Source organism: Meriones unguiculatus, chromosome 1 (assembly GCF_030254825.1).
Source record: "Meriones unguiculatus strain TT.TT164.6M chromosome 1, Bangor_MerUng_6.1, whole genome shotgun sequence".
Classification (NCBI taxonomy): Eukaryota; Metazoa; Chordata; class Mammalia; order Rodentia; family Muridae; genus Meriones; species Meriones unguiculatus.
The window spans coordinates 18,676,000-18,696,099 of record NC_083349.1 but is presented as its reverse complement, the minus strand read 5'-3'; the positions used below and the strand labels follow the sequence as shown (position 1 = coordinate 18,696,099).

General features: G+C 47.0%; 1 protein-coding gene across 2 annotated transcripts in view; it reads right to left on the bottom strand.

Moving 5' to 3' along the window:
• Positions 1–17,379, bottom strand: part of Ap2a2 (adaptor related protein complex 2 subunit alpha 2) — a 65,074-nt gene extending 47,695 nt beyond the window's left edge. For both annotated transcript variants that reach the window (XM_021646230.2, XM_021646231.2), the window contains exon 1: positions 17,133–17,379. In XM_021646230.2, coding sequence (XP_021501905.1) covers positions 17,133–17,199 — 67 coding nt within the window. In that variant the 5' untranslated portion in view covers positions 17,200–17,379. The remainder of the gene's footprint in view (positions 1–17,132) is intronic.
• Positions 17,380–20,100: the final 2,721 nt, after the last annotated feature.

The following is a 20,100-nucleotide window of genomic DNA, read 5'->3' as shown; positions in this document are numbered from 1 at the left end:
ACATGGTAGTTCAACACCAGCTCTAGGGTAACCAACACCTCCTCCGACCTCCATGGGCACCAAACATGCACAGGGCACACATACATACTTACGAGGCTAGAGAGATGGTTCAGCAGTTAAGAACACTTGTTCTGGGGTGGAGAGAAGGCTCAGAGGTTAAGATCACTGGCTGCTCTTCCAGAGGTCTTGAGTTCAGTTCCCAACAACCACATAGCGGCTCACAACCATCTATAATGAGATATGGTACCCTCTTCTGGCATTCAGGTGTACATGCAGGCAGAACGCTGTATACATAATTAGCTAATTAACTAACTAATTAATTAGTCTTTTTAAAAAATTATTTTTAAAAAACACTTGTTCTTGCAGAGGACTCGGGCTCTGTTTTCGGCACCCACATGGTGGTTCACAACTATCTGTAACTCCAATTCCACAAGATCCAATGCCCTTTTTTGGCCTCCTCAGGCACTGCATATATGAAGTACACAGGCACACATGCTGGCAAAATGCTCATACACATAAGATAAAAATAAATAAATATTAACCCCTCCACAGATGTAGCACATGACAGTTCAGTGTCCAAGTGGGTTCCATAGTAATGGGAAGAGGGACTGTCTCTGACACAATCTGATTGGCCTGCTCTTTGATCACCTCCCCCTGAGGGGGGAGCAGCCTTACAGGCCACAGAAGATGACAATGCAGCCACTCCTGATGTGATCTGATAGACTAAGATCGGAAGGAAGGAGAAAAGGATCTCCCCTATCAGTGGACTTGGGGAGGGGCATGCATGAAGAAGGGGGGGGATCGGCAGGGGAGGAGGGAGAGGCTTATGGGGGGGATACAAAGTGAATAAAGTGTAAATAATAATAATAATAATAATAATAATAATAATAGTAAAATAATAAATAATAAATATTTAAAAATAAAAATAAAAACTTAGGCCAAGGAGTGGTAGCATGCACCTTAATCCCAGCACTCAGGAGACAGAGGCAGGCCAGCCTGGTCTACAGAGAGAGCTCCAGTACAGTTGCCAAGACTACAAAGAGAAACCCTGCCTCAGAAAAACAAAAAAATTAGACAGCCGTGGTAGTGGCACATGCCTTTAATCCAAGTACTCAGATCCCTTCAGACACCAGAACAATCTGTGGGATCCACTCAGGTAAGCTGAAGCCACAGTGACTAGAGTTGTTCTTTTTTCTCTCTTTCATGTCTGTATTTGTACATGTCACATATTTCCATGTGGAAGCACCTACTTGTGTGTTTGTAGAAGCTACAGAACACGCAGGTATCATTCCTCAGGTGCCACTCACCTTGCCCTAACACACACATAAGGCTTCTCTGTGTAGTCTGAGCTGTCCCAGAACTCTATGATGGTTTTGAATAGATATGGTCCCCATAGATTCATGTTTTTGAATGTGTGGCCCATAGGGAATGGCACTATTAAGAGTGTGTGGTTGTTGAAGTAGATGTGCCTTTGTTGGAGGAAGTGTGTCACTGTGGGGGCGGGCTTTGTGGTCTCCTATGCTCAAGCTATGCCCAGTGTGGCACACAGTCTCTGTCTGCTGCCTTCAGATCAAGATGCAGAGCTCGCAGCTCCTTCTCCAGCACCACGTCTATCTGCATGCTGTCTTGTTTCCCTCCATGAAGATAATGGACTAAAGCTCTAAAACTGTTCAAGTCAGCCCCAATGAAATGTTTTCCTTTATGAGTTGCTGTTTTCCTTTGTAAGTCCTGGTGTCTCTTCACAGCAACAAAATCCTAAAACAGACTCCTTCTATAAAGATCCACTTGCCTTTCCCTTACAAGTACTGGGATTAAAGGCATGGGCCACCATCTCCCAGGACTCCTTGTTTTTGTTTGATTGTTTGTTTTGTGGAGTTTTTTGTTTGTTTGTGTTGTTTTGCCTTGAACCTAGAATTCACTAGCCAGCCAGCCCCAGAAATTCTGTATCTCCTTTTTCCCAGTGTTGGTATTAAAAGTGTGCACCACAGCGAGGCATGGTGATACATGCATGTCTTTAATTCCAGAACTCTGAAAGCAGAGGTAAGCAGATTTCTGTAAGTTTAAGGATAACTTGGACTACATATTAAGATCTTGTCTGACCCCCAAGATCTGTCACTGTGGGTGACAGTACAGACACATGCAATTTTTTATTTGGTGTGTTGGGGAGGGGGAGAATTGTGGTTTGTTTTTGTTCTTTCATGTGCATTGGTGTTTTGCCTGCATATATGTCTGTGTGAGTGTGTTGGATCCCCTGGAGCAAGAGTTACACACAGTTGTGAGCTGCCATGTGGGTCCTGGGAATTGAACCTGGGTCCTCTAGAAGAGCAACCAGTGCTCGTAACCGCTAAGCCATCTCTACAGCCAAAGGGGGCTGTTTTGAGACAGTGTCCCCATGTATCCCTGGCTGGCCTGGAACTCAGGGATTGGCTTATCTTTGCTTCTCCAGTGCTGGGATTAAATGCCTATGCCACTACTCTTGGCTCTACACAACTTCTTACATGGGTGCTGGGAGTTGAACTAAGGCTGTCACACTTACATGACAAGAACTTTACCAAGCGAGCTGTCTCCCAAGCCCCAATGGTGCTTGAGTGTGCTATGGAGTGACAGGAAGCCAACACACCTGATGCCTCTGCAGCCACCATCCATCCTCATTGCTCCTTACAGCAAAACTCTTGGAAGGGTTAAGGCAACTATTACTGTCCCCTAAGCCACCCCACCAGACTTAGTTAAGCATCCTTCCTCCCTGGTCAATGATCTTTCCACCCCAACACACCTAGGATATCTCAAAACAGGGTATGCACTGCAGTCTATAGCCTGATCTGCATCTGGGCCATAGCAGCTGTCTCCACTGCTCAGCCAGAGTAGGGAATGCACAGAACCTGAAGTCAGCTATAAGCTTGGATGGCCAAATGATGCTTCTGTCTCTCCCTTCATGCCTTCACTCAGCGAGCCCTCCACTCCAGCTTTAAGTGTCACTTTTAACAGTACCCTGTGTTCCTACTTAGAGCCCAGCCCTCTTCTCTAAACTCCAACTCTCTTCTGTAACAAATATCTCCCCAAACCTACCAGTCATGAGCAGGGCCCAGACTTATCCTCTCTGAACGATCTAAGATGACACCAGAGCTGAGCTCCACCTCTTGCCAAGGTGAGGGACTCTGTGGGAAGATCCTTGACTTGAGAGGTGCCGACCTGATTAATAGACCTCTCAGCTGCAAGAAGCCCAATATGGCCTGCTTCCGGAGAAACTCTGCCTCAAAAGAGGGATGAGAGCAGGCACTGTGATACACACCTGCAATTCCAGCACTCAGTAAGTGGAGGCAGGAAGACCAGAGCTCAAGTCCAGCTTCCACTACACAGTAAACACACAGTATAAGCTGGAGGTCAGCCTGGCCTACAAGACTCTTTTTGGTGTTGTTTTTTTGTTTGGTTGGTTGTTTTTGTTTTGGGGTTTTTGTTTTGTTTTGTTTCCTTGAGACAAGGTTTTTCTCTGTAGCCTTGGCTGTCCTGGACTCACTTTGCAGATCAGGGTGGCCTGGAACTCACAAAGTTCGACTGCCTCTGCCTCCCACAGTGTGCCACTGTGCCCAGCTAAGATTCTTAAAAAAGAGAAGAGTGAAATGAGGCCCAGGCCTGGGGCTACTCTGGTCCTTCCTTGCCAGACAAAACTGTTCTGAAATGACATGGCTTCAGCCCAGAACAAAGCTCTGTGGCATTTATAGACAAGATAAAACCAACCTGGGATTCCCAATGTCTAAATCCCATGAAATGTTATCCTGTGGGCAAAAAGAAAAAATTAAAAACAACTTATTAGGAGCAAGGAAGTCAACTAACAGGCACAGGTTGTGGATGGCAGGAGGTGAAACTGGGAAAGAGGGTTGAGCAGGTGGGCAGCACATGTCATGCCCAGCATGTCGGCAGCTAGACAGTCCCAGGGACTTCAGCAAGTGGAGCAAACAGAAAGAAAGAAGACGGTCTGTGAGGGCTGAGGAACCTCTCAGCGCCTGACAAGCAGGTAACTAGTGTGGGTGACAGTACAGACACAAGCTTCAAAATTAATGAATACAGCTGTCGTTTGAATCTGGGATGTCCCCCCAAAGCCAATGTGTTAAAGGCTTGTTCCCCAGCTTGGAGGTATTGGGAGGTCACAGTGGAAGCAACCTGTAAGAAGTGAAACATAGTAGGTCTCTGAGTCGTGGGGGTTTACTCTCCTAAGGGACTTCGGGCCCCAATCCTTCTACCTCTTTCACTTCGGAAGCTTAGTTAAGTGATTTTGCTCCATGTTTTCCCCCCATGAAATCCTGCCATGCCACAAGCCCAACAAACAATAGGACAAACCACTCACGGACTGAAAACGCCAAAAGTTATGAGACAAAAATCAACTTTTTCACTGTTTAAGTAGATTATCTCATCGGTCTTGCAGATTTTAGAACTATAAACTCACTGGTCTAAAAAACTCAAATCCCAATGATAAGAAACATTAACATCATAAATCAGATTACCTAAAGCTGGAAATACAGAAATACAGAGACACAAAGATGACAGCAGATCCCTCTGGGGCACTGTGTGCCCAGCAGTGGATCCAGCAGAATAATAAAACAAGTCTATTATTTCATACAGTGTGTGAGAGAAGATGGGGGGGCAGGGGAACAGGGAGAGAATGAATGTGCACGCATGTGGGAGGGAGAGTGCCTGTGGAAACCAGAGAGGATATGTGATTCCCTGGAGCTGAAATTACAAGCAGTTGTGAGCTATCCATTGGAGTGCTAGGAACTGAACTCTCTCTGGTCCTCTGCAAAAGCAGCAAGTGCTTGTGTCCACTGATCAATCTCTCCAGTCCCTATTCCAAACAATTTTAAAAGCTGGGGCATCAACCAGTCAGTGGTGGCACACACCTTTAATTCCAGCAGAGACAGAGGCAGGCCGATCTCTGAGTTAAAGGCCAACTTGGTCTTCAGACTTAGTTCCAAGACTCTAAGATAGCCAGGGCTACACAGAGAAACCCTATCTTTAATTAAAAAAAAAAAAAACTGGAAAGACTGGGGCATCCAGAGTCAAGAGATCAGGCATCTAACAAAGGTCTGACTTGCTGATGTATTCCTCAGGATGGAAGGTAACAGGCACAATAGGGTCATGGTAGATCTAAACCAGATATGGGCCCATGCTTTTAATCCAAGCGCTAGGAAGGTAGAACAAGCAATCTCTGTGTAAAGCTTAGCTGGTTTACATAGGGAGTTCCAGACCAGTAGGGGCTACTTAGTGTAACCTATGTCAAAAAATTAATTTTAGATGGCTGTAGTGGCACAAGCCTTTAATCCCAGCGCTCAAGAGGAAGAGGCAGGCAGACCTCTGTACAGCAAGTTCTAGAACATCCAAAGCTTTGTAACCAAAAATCTATCTTACAATCCAAAAAATAAAATAAAATAATTCTATGGCAGTGGTGGCACATACCTTTAATCCCAGCACTTGAGAAGCAGAGGCAGGCAGATCTCTATGAGTTCGTAGCCAGCCTGGTCTACAGACCTAGTTCCAGGACAGCCAGGACTACACACAGAAACCCTGTCTTGAAAAACCAAAATAATAATAAATAATAATAATAATAATAGTTGTTATTATTATTATATGTATTTATTTAGTGTTGGTATTAAAGGTGTGTCACCATCCCTGACTAATTAATTAATTTTTAAAAATATGCCCTCCAGTGCCCATGCATACACATAGTCTAGAAAAAAATAAAGAAAATTTGAAATATGCACCCTCAGAATACCCTTCAAGGATATTACAAGGAATCCTCAGTAAGTTCTCTCTGGTCGATTCCTCACCACTATTAACACATACACATGCATGGAAAGGGCTGCACCACCTAAGCCGGCCTCCATTTCCTTGGTAAAAGGGGTTGTACCAAAATCATAACAAAAGAAGCTTTATTCTAGCACTCAGAAGGCAGAAGCAGGTGAATCTCTGAGTTCAGGACCAACAGCCTGGTCTATATAGTGAGACTGTGTTTGTAAAACAAACAAACAAAAACATAACAACACAAGCCAGAGGTAGTAGCATTTGGAATCCCAGCACTTGGGAGACTTGAGATAGAAGAATCAAGGATCAAGGATCTGGGCTACCTAAAATCTTATTCTGAAAGAAAAGTCACCTGGAATTTACTGTACTGTAGTACAGAGCATTTGCCTAGGGATTCCACAGCCCCAGCTCCCAGCCCTAGCAAAGCTTAAAAATAAATAAGAATGAAAGGAACAAGAACATAACACATAATGTGTGGCTTCTGGTTTTTGTGAGTCTAATTATATCTCACCTCAGACCCACTACCCTCCTGCCTCAGCCTCCAGATTGCTGTGGTTCTTAGACTGTAACTCCATATTCTGCTTGCTTTCTAAGTTATTTAAAAAAAAAAAAAAAACTTTTAAATTAGGCCTGTAGTAAATGTCACATCAGAGACTACCGAGGAAACAGCACTGGGAACTGGATCTACATCCTCCCATCAAGCCAGGCAAGGGGGTGGAATCGCAGAGAATCAGAGGCCAGCCTGGTCCACAGAGCTGAGTTCCAGGACATCCAGAGCCATCTAGTGAGACCCGTTCTCAAAACAAAAACAAAAATGAACGTCAGCTTCAAAGGCTGAGTCGGCCTGGGGCAGAAAGGCCTGGTCCTCTCTGGAAAAATGTCTCCCTGCAGCTCCCTCCAGCTGCACTCTTACCTCCTAGGAAAGAGGGATTTGCTACTCTGCCGGCACAATTCAGAATGAAGTTAAATGCAGCAACAAAAGATAAACATGGAGAACTGACTGCAGTCAACAGAGTGGAGCACACCGTCTTTCCCAGCTACTCCTGAGGCTGAGGCAGGAGAGTGACTGAACCTAAGAAATGGAGGCCAGCCTACTCGATGCAGCCATCACCATGGGCTTGTGTATGTATTAACAGTGGCGAGGAATCTACCAGAGAGAACTTCTCACAACAGACTCACAACAAACTACAGTGCCATGCAAAGACTTTCACATTTCTATAGGCACAGTGGGATTCAAAACAAGGTTCTGATCTGTTGGCACTGTGACCAGCAACAACCACCTCCACCAAAAATAAAGATTAAAAAAACAAAACAAAACTGAACTGGTTTTTGTTGTTGTTTTGTGAGGGTTTTTTTTAAATTATTTATTACATATACAATGTTCTGTCTGCATGTACACCTGCACGCCAGAAGAAGGAACCAGATCTCACTATATATAGGTGGTTGTGAGCCACCATGTGGGTGCTGGGAATTGAACTCAGGATCTTTGGAAGAGCAGCCAGTGCTCTTAACCTCTGAGCCATCTTTCCAGCCCTTGTGAGGAGTTTTGTGTTTTTGTTATTTGTTTGTTCTCAAGTGATCTAAGGCTAGCCTCAAACTTTCGAGGTAGCCAAGGATAGCCTGATCCTCTTGCCTCTGCTTCCCAAGTGCTGGGGTTACAGTTGTGCACCACAATGCTAGGCCTCAGAAATGTGCGTGCTTGCTTGCCTGCCTGCTTGCTTGCTTGCTTTTTGTTGTTTGGTTTGGTTTTCTGAGATAAGGTCTCTCTATTATTATGTAGCCCTGGCTATCCTAGAACTGTGTAGACCAGGCTGGCCTCAAACTCAGAGATCCACCTGCCTCTGACTCCCAAGTCCTGGAATTAAAAACATGCAGCACAACACACAACCTCAGAACTATATTTTGAGCTATTAAAAATGCATACTAGAAATATTCAAAATATTCACATTTTAAAATACTCATAATTTTAAAAGATTTTCACAGCCAGGCATGTGGTGCACACATTTCATCTTAGCACTCAGGGAGGCAGAGGCAGGCAGATTTCTGAGTTCCAGGCTAGCCTGGCCTACAAAGTGAGTCCAGGACAGCAAAGGCTACACAGAGAAACCCTGTCTCCAAAAACCAAAAAAGATTTTTGCCATCAATCTACTGCTTTTTAAACTCCAACTAGAACACAGATTAGCTCTCTACCACTTCACAAAAGGAAGCAAAGCCTGCCCTGAGGCTGCAGCCTGGGATCCAAGAGAGCCAGCAGCCTGGACCTGAAGGCTCATCCCACCTGCCATGCCAACAAGACACTTGACCTTCATCAGAAGACAAACCAATATGAATCTGGCCTACCTGACTTTCAACCACCCTATAGACAGACACCCAGTCTTGGGCCAGGGTCAAGAAAAGTAAATGGGAGAGGGACAAATGCAGAGGAACCATAGGGCATAGGAACCAGACTGGCATGAAGCCCTGGCTCTGGTCTTTCCACATAAGTATAATATGCAGGAAGATAGCCCCTGGCCCAAAGCTTTGGTGGTGCATGGGCTGCAAGACTGTACAGCACCTGGCAACAGGAGGACCCCTCCTCCACCGGGGCACCAGGCAGATGTGGACACATCCCTACCCAGCCCTCTGAAAATCCCCCAGTGCCTACCACCAGCCCAGCTTCTGCGCTCCTCCCACAGAAGCCCTTCTGACCTCATTCCCACCTCCAATCCCCTAGTCCTTTCCAAAGTGTGGCGGGGAGTAACACCCTTCTCCACCCAGTTCCCTGGAGGACTACAGCAACAGTAACTTTCTGACCTTAGGCCCCACACTCTCCTGGTCGGCACAGTTCTGGGTACAGAGCACCATTTCTCGGTGAAACTGCTGTCTACTCACAAGATACCTATTTTGTGCATCTCGGCCATGAAACACTGCCACGGCCCCCATCGCAGCACAGGAACACCCAATTAATCCTAGACACCCTGAAACTCTCCCAGAATAAAACTGCACACGTGGCCCTGTTTCCAGGACATGTCAGCCTTGTTGGCCTCCACATGGAAGTCAGGAAAATTTAGAAAGCAAACCCTTATAATTGTGTGATCTGAGTGTAAGGCAGCATACACTTTAGTAAAAACCATTCGTTTGGTTTTGTTGTTTGCTTTGGTTTGGTTTGTTCTTGTTGCTGTTCTGAAACAGGGACTCCCCCCGTAGCCCAGAATGACCTGAAATTCATGTTCCTCCGGCTTCAGTCTCTACAGGATTGAGATTACAGGTGTGTAGAACACCCAGTTTACTCATTTGTGTTTTAAGTGAATGCCATTCAATCTGTATATTTTTTCCTGAGGAGATTTTTATTTAGCTTCTATACACAGAAGCTGAAGGAAGCCATCCAACTTTGTAGCTCCCAAGGCATCCATATTAGGTTTGTATCAGGCCACATGTCACTCACTGCTGACCAAATGAAGAGGGTGAGAGGGGGACATTCCAGCACCTTATTGACCTGCAGGCAGGTAGGGACTGCACACACTTCCACCGGAAAAGAATGCTTGCTGGGCAAGGCCACACCCAAGCACACAGTCTTCCAAAGTTACCTTGGGACTGCCAATTTATAATGTCCAAATACCTTACGTACCTCAATTATTTCCCTATTTCTCCAGTAGGACCATCCACCGCCAATCAGAGAAGTCCGTCAAGAAAGGTGTTGGCCACACTCTACCTCCAGATCTGAGAAATCTATCAGGCAAGGGCCCATCTTATTCAAGGGCAGTGCTGGTCCACTAGTTTTTTGTTTTGTTTTGTTTTCCAAGTTAGGAGGGGGGTTTTGCTTTGTTTTGTTTTTCTCGGTTTTGTTATTTTTGTTTGTTTGTTTGTGTGTGTGTTTTTGAGGCACGGTTTCTCTGCATAGCCTTGGCTTTTCTGGACTCCATCTATAGACCAAGCTGGCCTCAAACCGGCAAGGAGGGTTTTTTTTTTGTTTGTTTGTGATGGCATTTCACTATGAAAGCCAGGCTGACACCAAACACACAGTCCCTTGCCTCTCGAATTAAAGGCTTACACTACCATGCATAGCTTCAGCATGGGGTGAGGGGCTGACTGTTTCTTTCTTTTTAAATTACATTTACTTATTTATTTGTGTATGTGTATACACACACATGTGCCACCATATATGTGTAAATGTCAGAGGGCAACTTGAGGGAATTGGTTTCCTTCTATCTTTTGGATCCCTGAGATCAAACTGGTTATCAATCTTGGCAGCAAGCACCTTAGCCCTCTGAGTTAACTTGGCAGTCTAGGCCCACCAACATTTCTGACTAGTTTGACAGATTAACAAAAATACTTTGGCTTTTGGAACCTTATAAATCCTAAAGCTTGAGCTCAGGGGTGGCCTCAAGCTCAAGAATCAGTCACAGGTGAGAATCGTCAGAACTTAGCCCTTCTACTCAGGAGTCCATACCATACATTTCAATTCTTCTCATACTAGTGTAAACTCTCTGCAAAATTCCATCTGTGGGAATGGGAAGATGGTTCAGTGGTTAAGAATACTTGTTTTAGCCAAGAGGTAATGGCATACACCTTTGATCCCAGCACTTGGGAGGCAGAGGCAGGTGGATCTCTATGAATTCGAGGTCAGCCTGGTCTACAAAAGCAAGTCCAGGAGAGCCAAGGCTCCACACAGAGAAACCCTGTCTCAAAAAAGAAGAAGAAGAAGAAGAAGAAGAAGAAGAAGAAGAAGAAGAAGAAGAAGAAAAAAAACAAAACAAAACTTGTTTTTCCTGCAAGGCCCAGGGTTCAATTCCCAGCTGGCACATAGCATTCACAGCCATCCAGAACTCCAGCTGCAAGCAATCCAACACCTTCTGACCTCAGGCACCAAGCATGTGCACAAACATGCATGCAAACAAAACACATAAAATAAAATTGTTTCTTAAAAAAAAAAAATAACCATTTTCTACAGCAGATGCTCATCTGCCCTTCTAGTCTGACTCATCTGTTTTTTTAAAAAGCCAAAAAAAAAAAAAAAATGCCATTTAATCCCACAGAGACAGCCTTTCTAAGAACCCTCTGCAAGCAGTTGCCAAAGCAGCAGAAAAGAATCATCCTCAGAGTTAAGGGAGGTGCCAAGCACGCACTACACCTGCTATCCTAGCACTCCCGGCTAACCTGCACTCCACGTGAATTCAAGGCTGGGGTACACAGCAAAACAGTCTCAACGGGAGGGCAAAGAGAGGGGAGCTGGGTACTAACACGGGAAGACGCTACCAATGGGACAGCCAACTTGTCACAAAAGAAACCATTCAGAAGAGGAGGGTGGGAAAGTGCTGTGAGGATCATGTGGGCATTTCCTGGAAGCCCCAACCAGCAGTGCAGCACAGGAGCTCTGCTTGTACAGGAGGAGACTTCCTTCCTCATCCCTCACCACACTGTCGCAAGTTTTCAAAATGGGCTTCTAAGGAATATGAATTATGCAGAACACTGCAAAAGAAAAATGTGCGATGCAAGCGTTCTTCTCAAAAGTCAGCACTTTCCAATGGGACAGCTGGGAAAGAAGACCGAACTTTACAGACTTAACTTTGAAGGCTCTTTTTAAAATTCAACAAAAAGTTGGGCGTGATAGCATATAGTATATGACTATAATCTTGGCACTGCAGAGACAGCCTGGGCTACCTAGGAAGACCTTACTTCAAAGTTAGTTAATTAATCAATTAATAAATATGCTAATCATGATAGTTCATGCTGCACTCAGAGAGCTAAGGCAATAGGGCTACACAGTAAGTTCCAGGTCAGCGTGGGCTACGTATGAGACCCTGCCTCACAAAAGTTTTAAAATTTTTTAATTAAAACAAGGGCTGGCCAGGCATGGCGGCACCTGCCTTCCATCCCAGCACTCGGGAGGCAGAGACAGGAGGATCTCTGTGAGTTACCACTCCACCCTGGTCTACAGAGTAAGTTCCAGGACAACCAGGGCTACACAGAGAAATCTTATTTCAAAAACTAATAAAGTAAGTAAGCCAAACAAAGAAAATGAAAATAAAAATTAAAAAATGGGGAAACCCTGTCTCAAATAAATAAATTTTAAATAAATAAAAACATCAACAACAGACTAGAACTAATTTATCTTTACATTATATAGGAAAATCAAGTATCAACTTCACATTTAATGCTTACACAGAAGCTTAAGCAGAATTTGAATTGTATGTTCTATTCCCCCTTGCCCTACTTATGGCTAATAACTGAGAGTCTATGAGTAAATAAATGTCTGAGATGTTAGTAATGTGTGCAATTCAAAGAAGCATCCGCCACAGCAGACCCTGCCAGCTGAGCACAGCAAGCTACACTCTTCTCTCAGGAACATATGAGGCATCGCTTGGCCACCCTTCTGCCTTCCTTCACTTCCTACAATGGTTAAGTATGAGGCACCCAAGCATGATCAAAGCACCTACACTGTCTCCAAGCCCCAGCCCCACACACACACACACAGGGATAAATAGCAATTTTTGAAATGTCCTGCCCATGGCAACATGACTAGTCTCACAGGGACCTTCTGTCTTTCTGCCGTAGTACTGCCTGTTCTACGGTCATGTTCAGTCAGCATTGTTAAAGAAGATGCTCTTCAGCTTGTGATGAAGCTGTGCCTCAGTAAAGCCACAGTAAGGTGAAAATACTGTAGCAGAAAAGGCACTGAATACATTAACCCAGAGCCTCAGGCTCAGGAGCACAGCACACAACAGACTCACACTTGTCTATACTGCTGATCAGGGACTTAGGGAAATGCTGCATTCACTGCCACTGCTCAGTACTGTGAAAAGATCATGCCACAAGCAGCCCAGGGAAAGCTCAAAACTCAGAGCCAGAGTCTCATAGACTGTGCATTGTTTTTATGCATATTAATAAGCACAAAAACCCTGTAAGGCCAAACCATCTTAGCTGGGGATCACCAGTATTCCCAATCATATGGGATTGTGGATATTATCAATAGCAATGCAAAAAGACAGGGCCACTTGTCTGGGGGTATGGCTCAGTGACAGTGCTCTAGCCTAACTGGAATGAGGCCAGGTTCTATCCTCACTCAGCACTGCAAAATCTAGTGAGAAAGACAAAGAAAATAAATTATATATGGTCCTCCTTCATAAACATCACTTGTGGAAAAGCAAACTAAATCACAAAATCCCAATGTCAGAACGGTTTTGGTTTCCTTGAAACACTATCAACACAACAGCCTATATGGATATCAAGGACCACACTGAGTGAAAAAGCCAATCTCCAAAGGTCACTTGCTGTATAATTCCATTTATGTGACATCCTTGAGATCACAAAATTACAGAGCTGGTGAGCAGATTAGCAGCAAATGCCATGGTAGGAGGTGGTGGGTGTGGCTATGAGCACTAATGCCAGGGAGCTTCATGGTAAGAGAATAGAGAAAGCAGTCTCTCACAGAGGTGGGAGTCACACTAAAACCATAGAGCACTGCACTCAAGCACACACAAGCACACACACACAGATACACACAAGAACAGGTAAAACTACCGACATCAAGGGGCTGAAATACTCAAGGCCCTGGGTTCCATCCCCAGCACCAACAAATAAATAAATGAATAAACAAACAAATAAATAAATATGTAGACAAAATGATGAAATTCTAAATAGCCCAGTGGTTTGTACAATGTCAGTTTTCCCATGTTGAAAATACACTAATTACAAAAGATGTCCACATCAGGAAAGGTGGAGTGAAGGGTGCCAAGCACCTTCCTGTCAATTTCTTCATAACTTCCTATGAATCTATAATTATTTCAAAATAAACAATTATTTTTTAACCTGGACTAAAATAAATAAACAAACTAGAATTTTTCTTTTTTAGCCTGTGCCACAGCAAGCATGCCTCAGTGTGCATGGAGAGGTTAAAGAACAGTTTGTGAGCCAGGCAGTGGTGGCACAAGCCTTTAGTCCCAGCACTCAGGAGTCAGAGGCAAGCAGATTTCTATGAGTTCAAGGGCAACCTGATCTACATCCAGAGTTCCAGGACAGCCAAGGCTACACAGAGTAACCCTGCCTCAAAAAAAAGGACAATTTGTGTGAATTAGTTCTTTCCTTCCACCATGTGGGTTCTAGGGATGGAGCTCAGGTCATCAGGTTTAGTAGTTAGTGCCCTTACCAGCTGAGTTCTCTCTTACCAGCCCAAAATCTTTTTCATGACAACTTAAGGAGAGAAATAGCGATGGCTTAGCAGTTAAGAATACCGGTTGCTCTTGAAGAGGATACAGGTTCGACTCTTAGCACCCACACAGCTGCTAACAACTGCCTTTACTCCAGTTCCAAGGGGTCTGATGTACTCTTCTAACCTCAGCAGGGACCAGGCACACATGTGGCATATATGTGGCATATAGACAGACATGCAAGCAAAACATTCATACTGTGGGTGGGGGGTGAGTGTGGAGAGAGAGAATGTGTGTATGTGTTGTTATTTAAAGAAGAAAGAAACAAGCTGAGATGGCCCGGCAATTAAGAACGCTTGCTGCTCTTGCAAAGGGCCCAGGTTCTGTCTCGAGCACTCACCAACCACACCTATCAGTCCTGTTCCAGAGAACACAACACCTTCTGGCCTCTTCTGGCACCTTCACTGCACACATGATACACATATAAACAAGAGGACACATCCACATAAATAAAAATAAACAAAGGCAAGAGAAACAGAAGCAATTTGCAGGACTCTTGACACACTGAAACCACCTTACTGAATGCACAGGCCCTGGCTAAAGTGGACCAGGAAAGGGCAAGTCCCTTTTATGAGACTAAATTCGTCTGTTACCTGAGCTGCAAAGCTACAGGCTAAGTGACATGGGAGCAGGTTGGTCACTGTCTATGCTAAGAGAGTAAACTAGTAACCCAACTACAAACAAGATGCAGAATCTCCCAGCTCACACATCCCTTTGTCCCTCTTGACACTTCCCTTTCTCTCAGCATTCAACACAGGCCTTCAAAGAGAGAAATGCCAGGTAAGAAATGCCACTGAAACAGACATGAAACAGACTTTAAAGACCCCTTGAGAACCAAGGCTCACTGGATGGCAGCTTCCAGCGAAGAGGCTGGTGGCAGGGCCAGCGCCTTCGGGGCTGACCTGGGAACCCCTCTCCACAGAGCTACCACTCACTCTCATCATGAGAAAACAGTAAACACAAACTCAGGGAAAAGGGAAGAAGCGATCCCCTCCCCATGGTCTAGGGGATCAAGTCCACACCAGCTCTGGTCCTCCACTCCCGAGTGAGAACTTCTGTGTCTTCCTTGGAGCTGAGTCACTCACAGAGCACATATTGTGTGCCAGACACTGAGGGGCACGAAAAGGGTGAAGTGAAAAGCAAGGCACAGGGAGCCCTTACTTTAGTGCTTCCTGTACAGCAGGATGTAAGACTCCACTGGAAAAGACAACATCGAAACAGAGGACACTGCTCCAGAGAAGCAGGACCACAGTGTGGAGGGAGACCTGACAGCAAGAAAGGAAGGTACTTGTGAAAGAATGGTGGGATTACAGAGACTTGGCACCGCCTCTTCCAATGGCTCCTCTAGGGATGGTACACATATTCCATACACCTTTGGGGAACAATTTACCACTATTACAACTGAGGCACCTGGTGCTGTCAAACATCCTTCAAGACACAGAACTGTCTCCCACAACAAACGCCAATCATCCCCCAAAGATCAGCTGTGCCAGGGGAAGGAAGGCTTGCTCTACAGTCAGCCAATAAGCTATTTACCGAGTTCTCCCCATGTGCTGTCTCTGATCAAACACAGGACACCCGTCTAACAAGTGGTAACTAGTTGGGCGAGAAACTGCCTTTCACTCTCAATGTCCTGTACAGTGTAACCCTCTTCAGAAAACAGAAGGATAGAGCTGGGGAGAGGATTCAGGGGGTAAAGATACTTGCCGCCACACCCGAAGACCCACATGATGAAAGGGGAGAAGGGACTTCTGAGAGAGAATTGTCCTCTGGCCACCACAAACGCACCATGGTTTGTGGTTGAATACACATATACACACATACAACACACACCTAAAAATGTAATTTTTTTTACTTTAAGAAAATGTAAAAAAAAAAAAAATCATCATGACTATGAATGTTACTGTCTAAAATTTTTGTAAGCCCTGATCCAAGGATGTCTGCATCTTTGCAGAGCTGGGAGGGACACGTACTACAGACCCAGGCAAGCCGGGGTCCTGCACGCAGTCTTAGAGAATACAGTATAAAATGAAGTGTTAGCATGACGACAGCAATGATCAAAATTCCTCAGGACACATATTAATCTCTAAAGTAACGAAAATCATGGAGTCAGCTATTTGCTGAATACCAAGAAAAAAATAAACAACTGACAGGAAAATGGCCTTTCTTCTCCCCAGAAAGGGGGTGTCTGATAGCCCTCAGAAGTTTCTGTAAGCCAAAGTCCTGGGCACCCGCCCTGACTGACCTTTAACCTTCCGACCCACTTCACTTGGAGCGGATTTTTTTTTCCCCCACCCAGGGGACACTGGCTACAAAACTGCCCAGCGGAGAAGCCGCCGCAGCTTCCAGCATCCACACCCGGCTGCTGCCGGTTCCCTGGGGGAATGAGTCACTTTAATCGCAGTGGGTGAGATCTAATCGTCGCCCAACATGCCGCCTGAACCAGGTCCGAGACGTACGGTGTCCCGATCCCCGCCCAAAGAGAAAATCCAAGCTGTTTTGGAAAAGGCTGGGTTAAAGGCTCCATTACTAGAAAGACCAAGATGACATCATGCTGGGGAGGGGCGTCTTGGGCCGGAAGCCCCTCGACGGTGCCACAAACCCCGCAGACTCCCCACCCCGCCCCGCACTACTGTCGCTAACCCTAGATCTCAAGACACCTAAACCCCGCACCTCGGTCTGAACACCCACAGGTAATCCCCAGCCGTCCAAACCCATACATGCACCCACTCCTCCAGGGGTCTGCACCCCGAGATCTCTGCCTAACACCTCTGCTCCTATCTCCAACCCACTGGCAGATTTGCACCTCCAGGACCCTGCCCCGCACGCCGGCATGAATCTCCACCCCAAACCCCACCGTCGGGTCAGGACCAGGGACACCCCCACCCCCACCGGTGTCTGGGCCCCCGCAGCAGACAACTAACTCCCGCCAGATGTGCACCCAGGACGCGCGCTCTGCACCCTAAGCGCCCGCGCGGGACCCCCGCCCCACCGCGCGATCTGCACCCCGCAGCCCTCCTTCCCAGGCCTGCACCGAACCAGGACCCCGCTCCGATCCCTTTCCCCATCGGGACCGAACCCCCAGGCCCCCGGCAGCACCTGCGGACCCCCGGCCGCGCCCCCGCTCAGGCCCGCCCGGCGTCTGGCACTCACAGTTGCGGATGTCGGAGATGAAGACCGCTAGGCCCCGCATCCCATCCCCCTTGGACACGGCCGGCATCTTCGCGCCCCGGGAGCGGCCTCGGCGGCGGGCTGGAACAGCGCGGGCGCGGCCGTCACGCCGAGGAGCCCTGGAGCGCGGAGCCGCCTAGCCACAGCCGCCTCGGGGCCCCGAGCGCCGCTCGCTGGGCCGCGCGCGCGAGCACGCACGACGCACGCGCCGGCGCGCACGCTGAGCCTCGCGCCCGGCGGTGGGCGGTGCAAGAGAGGGCGTGCGCATTCTCGCGGTGCTGGGACGTGGGGGAGGGGAGAGAGCGGGGGCGTGGCGCGGGATGGGGCCGGTTCACTGCCTGGAGAACCCGAGATGTTGGGAGGGCGCAGGCGCTGCGCCTCCTGTTATCCCCGCCCGGGGAAATATCCTTCTAATGTGTATCTGAGTAGCCCCAGTCTTGCTCTCACGGATGAGAACGGCTTTACGTAGACAGGGACACTGACACCAGTGCCGGACCTACCCTGTGTCACACATGTTGGGGATGGGGACGCTGCGCTAGCAGCAGCAGCGGTCTTTTACCTGTGCAAACCGGCTCCAGCGCCCCGGCAGCAGGTATACCTCCTTCCCTAAGCCACAGGTGTGAAGCCAGAGCCGAAGGCGCTTGCAAACCTCTAAGCTGGGATGAAAGGAAGCGCTCAGGTTCCCACTTTCCTTACAAATGAAGAGACTGAGGCCTGAAGATAGACTAGCCCACCCTTGTCTCAGTGACTGCTGTCTGGAACACAACCTCTCAGCACCCATCCAGGCCCCTTTACTTCTTGCTTTTGCTCCCCTGTTCCCCACTCCAGCGAGGTCGGCCTATAGGAACCTTCCTATGGATCCATTATGCAGAGGACCTGTCTGGGCCTAACACTACAGGAAGCGAAAATTTTGCATGGTGGCTCTTTCCCAGCTCTCTTCTGTGAAGCCAGATGTTTTGAAGAGGAAGCGCCTCATCTCAGGTGGTTATCATGGCCCAGACCCACCAAGCAGAGCTTTGTCTCTTCTCATGCTCTTTTACACAGTCGGGGTGGAGCCTAGTCCGGAGTAGAAGTCAGGACCCTCCCATGAATCAGACACCCGCACTGAGGCCCCAAGACCAGTAAAAGAAACTGAGAACATAATAAGCCAAATCTGGCAAGGCTGCTGGGTTTGCCTGACAAAATTCTAAGAGGCAAAGAGCCAACAGCAGAGAATAAACTTCCCACAGCCACCTTCCGGCCGAGGTGTTTATTCTCCAGCTTGTCCACCCCATCAAAAGGATGCTTATGGGCTATAAGAGGAGTGCTGGGCAGGAAGCAATAGGAACTCCCATTGACTGAGTCTATACCAGGAAAGAGGCTGCAGCCGAGTCTCAGACTCCTCCATTGCACTGACTCTGAGATTCACCATAGTCATCCCATCTGTGACCGTTAATATTTTAAATAACTTTTATTATAGTTTATTTATTGAGGGGGTTATGCAATGCGAAGCCCAGAGGACACCTCGTGAGAGTCGGTTCTCTCCTTTCATCTTGTGAGCCCCAGGAAGCACCTTTACCTGCTGGGCCGTCACGTCCGGAAGAAAGTTAATCTTGGTTGTCAAATTTGATGGGATTTACAATCATCGTGAAAACAAACATCTGGGCATGCCGGTCAAGACGTTTCTAGATTACTTTGGTTAAGACGGGAAGGCCCACCCTGAAGACAGGCAGTTCAGGTCCTGAACTGAACAAAAAGAAGGGGAACTGAGCAGCAGCATCCCTGGCTGCCGTGACCCCACGAGCAGCTGCCTAAGCTCTTACAGCTCTGACTTCCCACTACAATAAACTATAGCCTCCAACTGTGAGCTTCTGCAGAGCCTCCTTTTCTTAACTTGCTCTTGTCACATCAAAAAAAATAACGAATATAGTGCTACACAAGTGTGCCACAGCGCATCAGACCTGATAAGTGGCTGTACGAAAGACTCCACCTCCAGCAAGCGCCTTTGCCCTCCCAGATACGCAAGTCCCCAGACCCCTTTCTCCACCCAAGCCTTGACCCTGAGCACATGATCCTCCCAAACAACTCGCTGAAGGAGAGGCTGCCGTTTTTTAGGTTCAGCCCTTGGGAACAACTCCATTTAAGCTATCTGAACTGCAGACTTGTCACATTAGCCTCATCACAGTTTCCCCGCAAGGACAGATGGTGCTCAGGGCCCTGTCTTCCTCCGTAACCACTAGGTCGGAAGGGCTCTGCAAGCTCCGGATTGCAGGTGTATAGAGTAAAGAACAGAGCATCCCAGACAGACAGCTTCGGAGAAACTGGCTGGCCTTGTCTCAGTTTATGAGCTCACCTAGATCTGTTTCACCCAGAGCCTGTCAGTTTTACAAGTGGCCCAGTTTCCTTCCTACAATTTCTTCAGTTGGTTACAGATCATGAACTTTACAGAATATTGGGGTTCTCTGCCTAGTACAGGTGTGAGTAGGTCCTGAGCATGTTGAAGGAGGGATGTAGACGTCCTCGGACCCAGTGGCTATCTCTGTGACTAGATAATTACCTGTGGTCCTCAGAAGTGACAAGGAGCCAGGTGTGGTGGCTCTTGCCTTTAATCCCTGAACTCTGGAGGTAGAAGCAGGTGGATCTATGTAAATTCAAGGCCAGCCTAGTCTACAGAGCTAGTTCTAGGACAGCCGGGGCTATATAAAGAGATCTTGTCTTGAAAAACCAAAAAAAAGTGACAAGGACTCAGGGAAGGCCAGATCCTGAAAGCAGAGTAACCCATGCCACAAATGAGGTGCAGAGAAGGAGAGATTCAGACCTCTAAGCAGTTAGTGGTACAACATGAGACCATGCATGTGACTCTCCAGAACCACAGAAAGAGAAAATAAGCTTCGTTGAGCGTGGTAGTTCATATCTTGTAACCCCAGCTACTTGCGAAAGAGGATTGGGGGTATAAGACCAGACAGGCAAG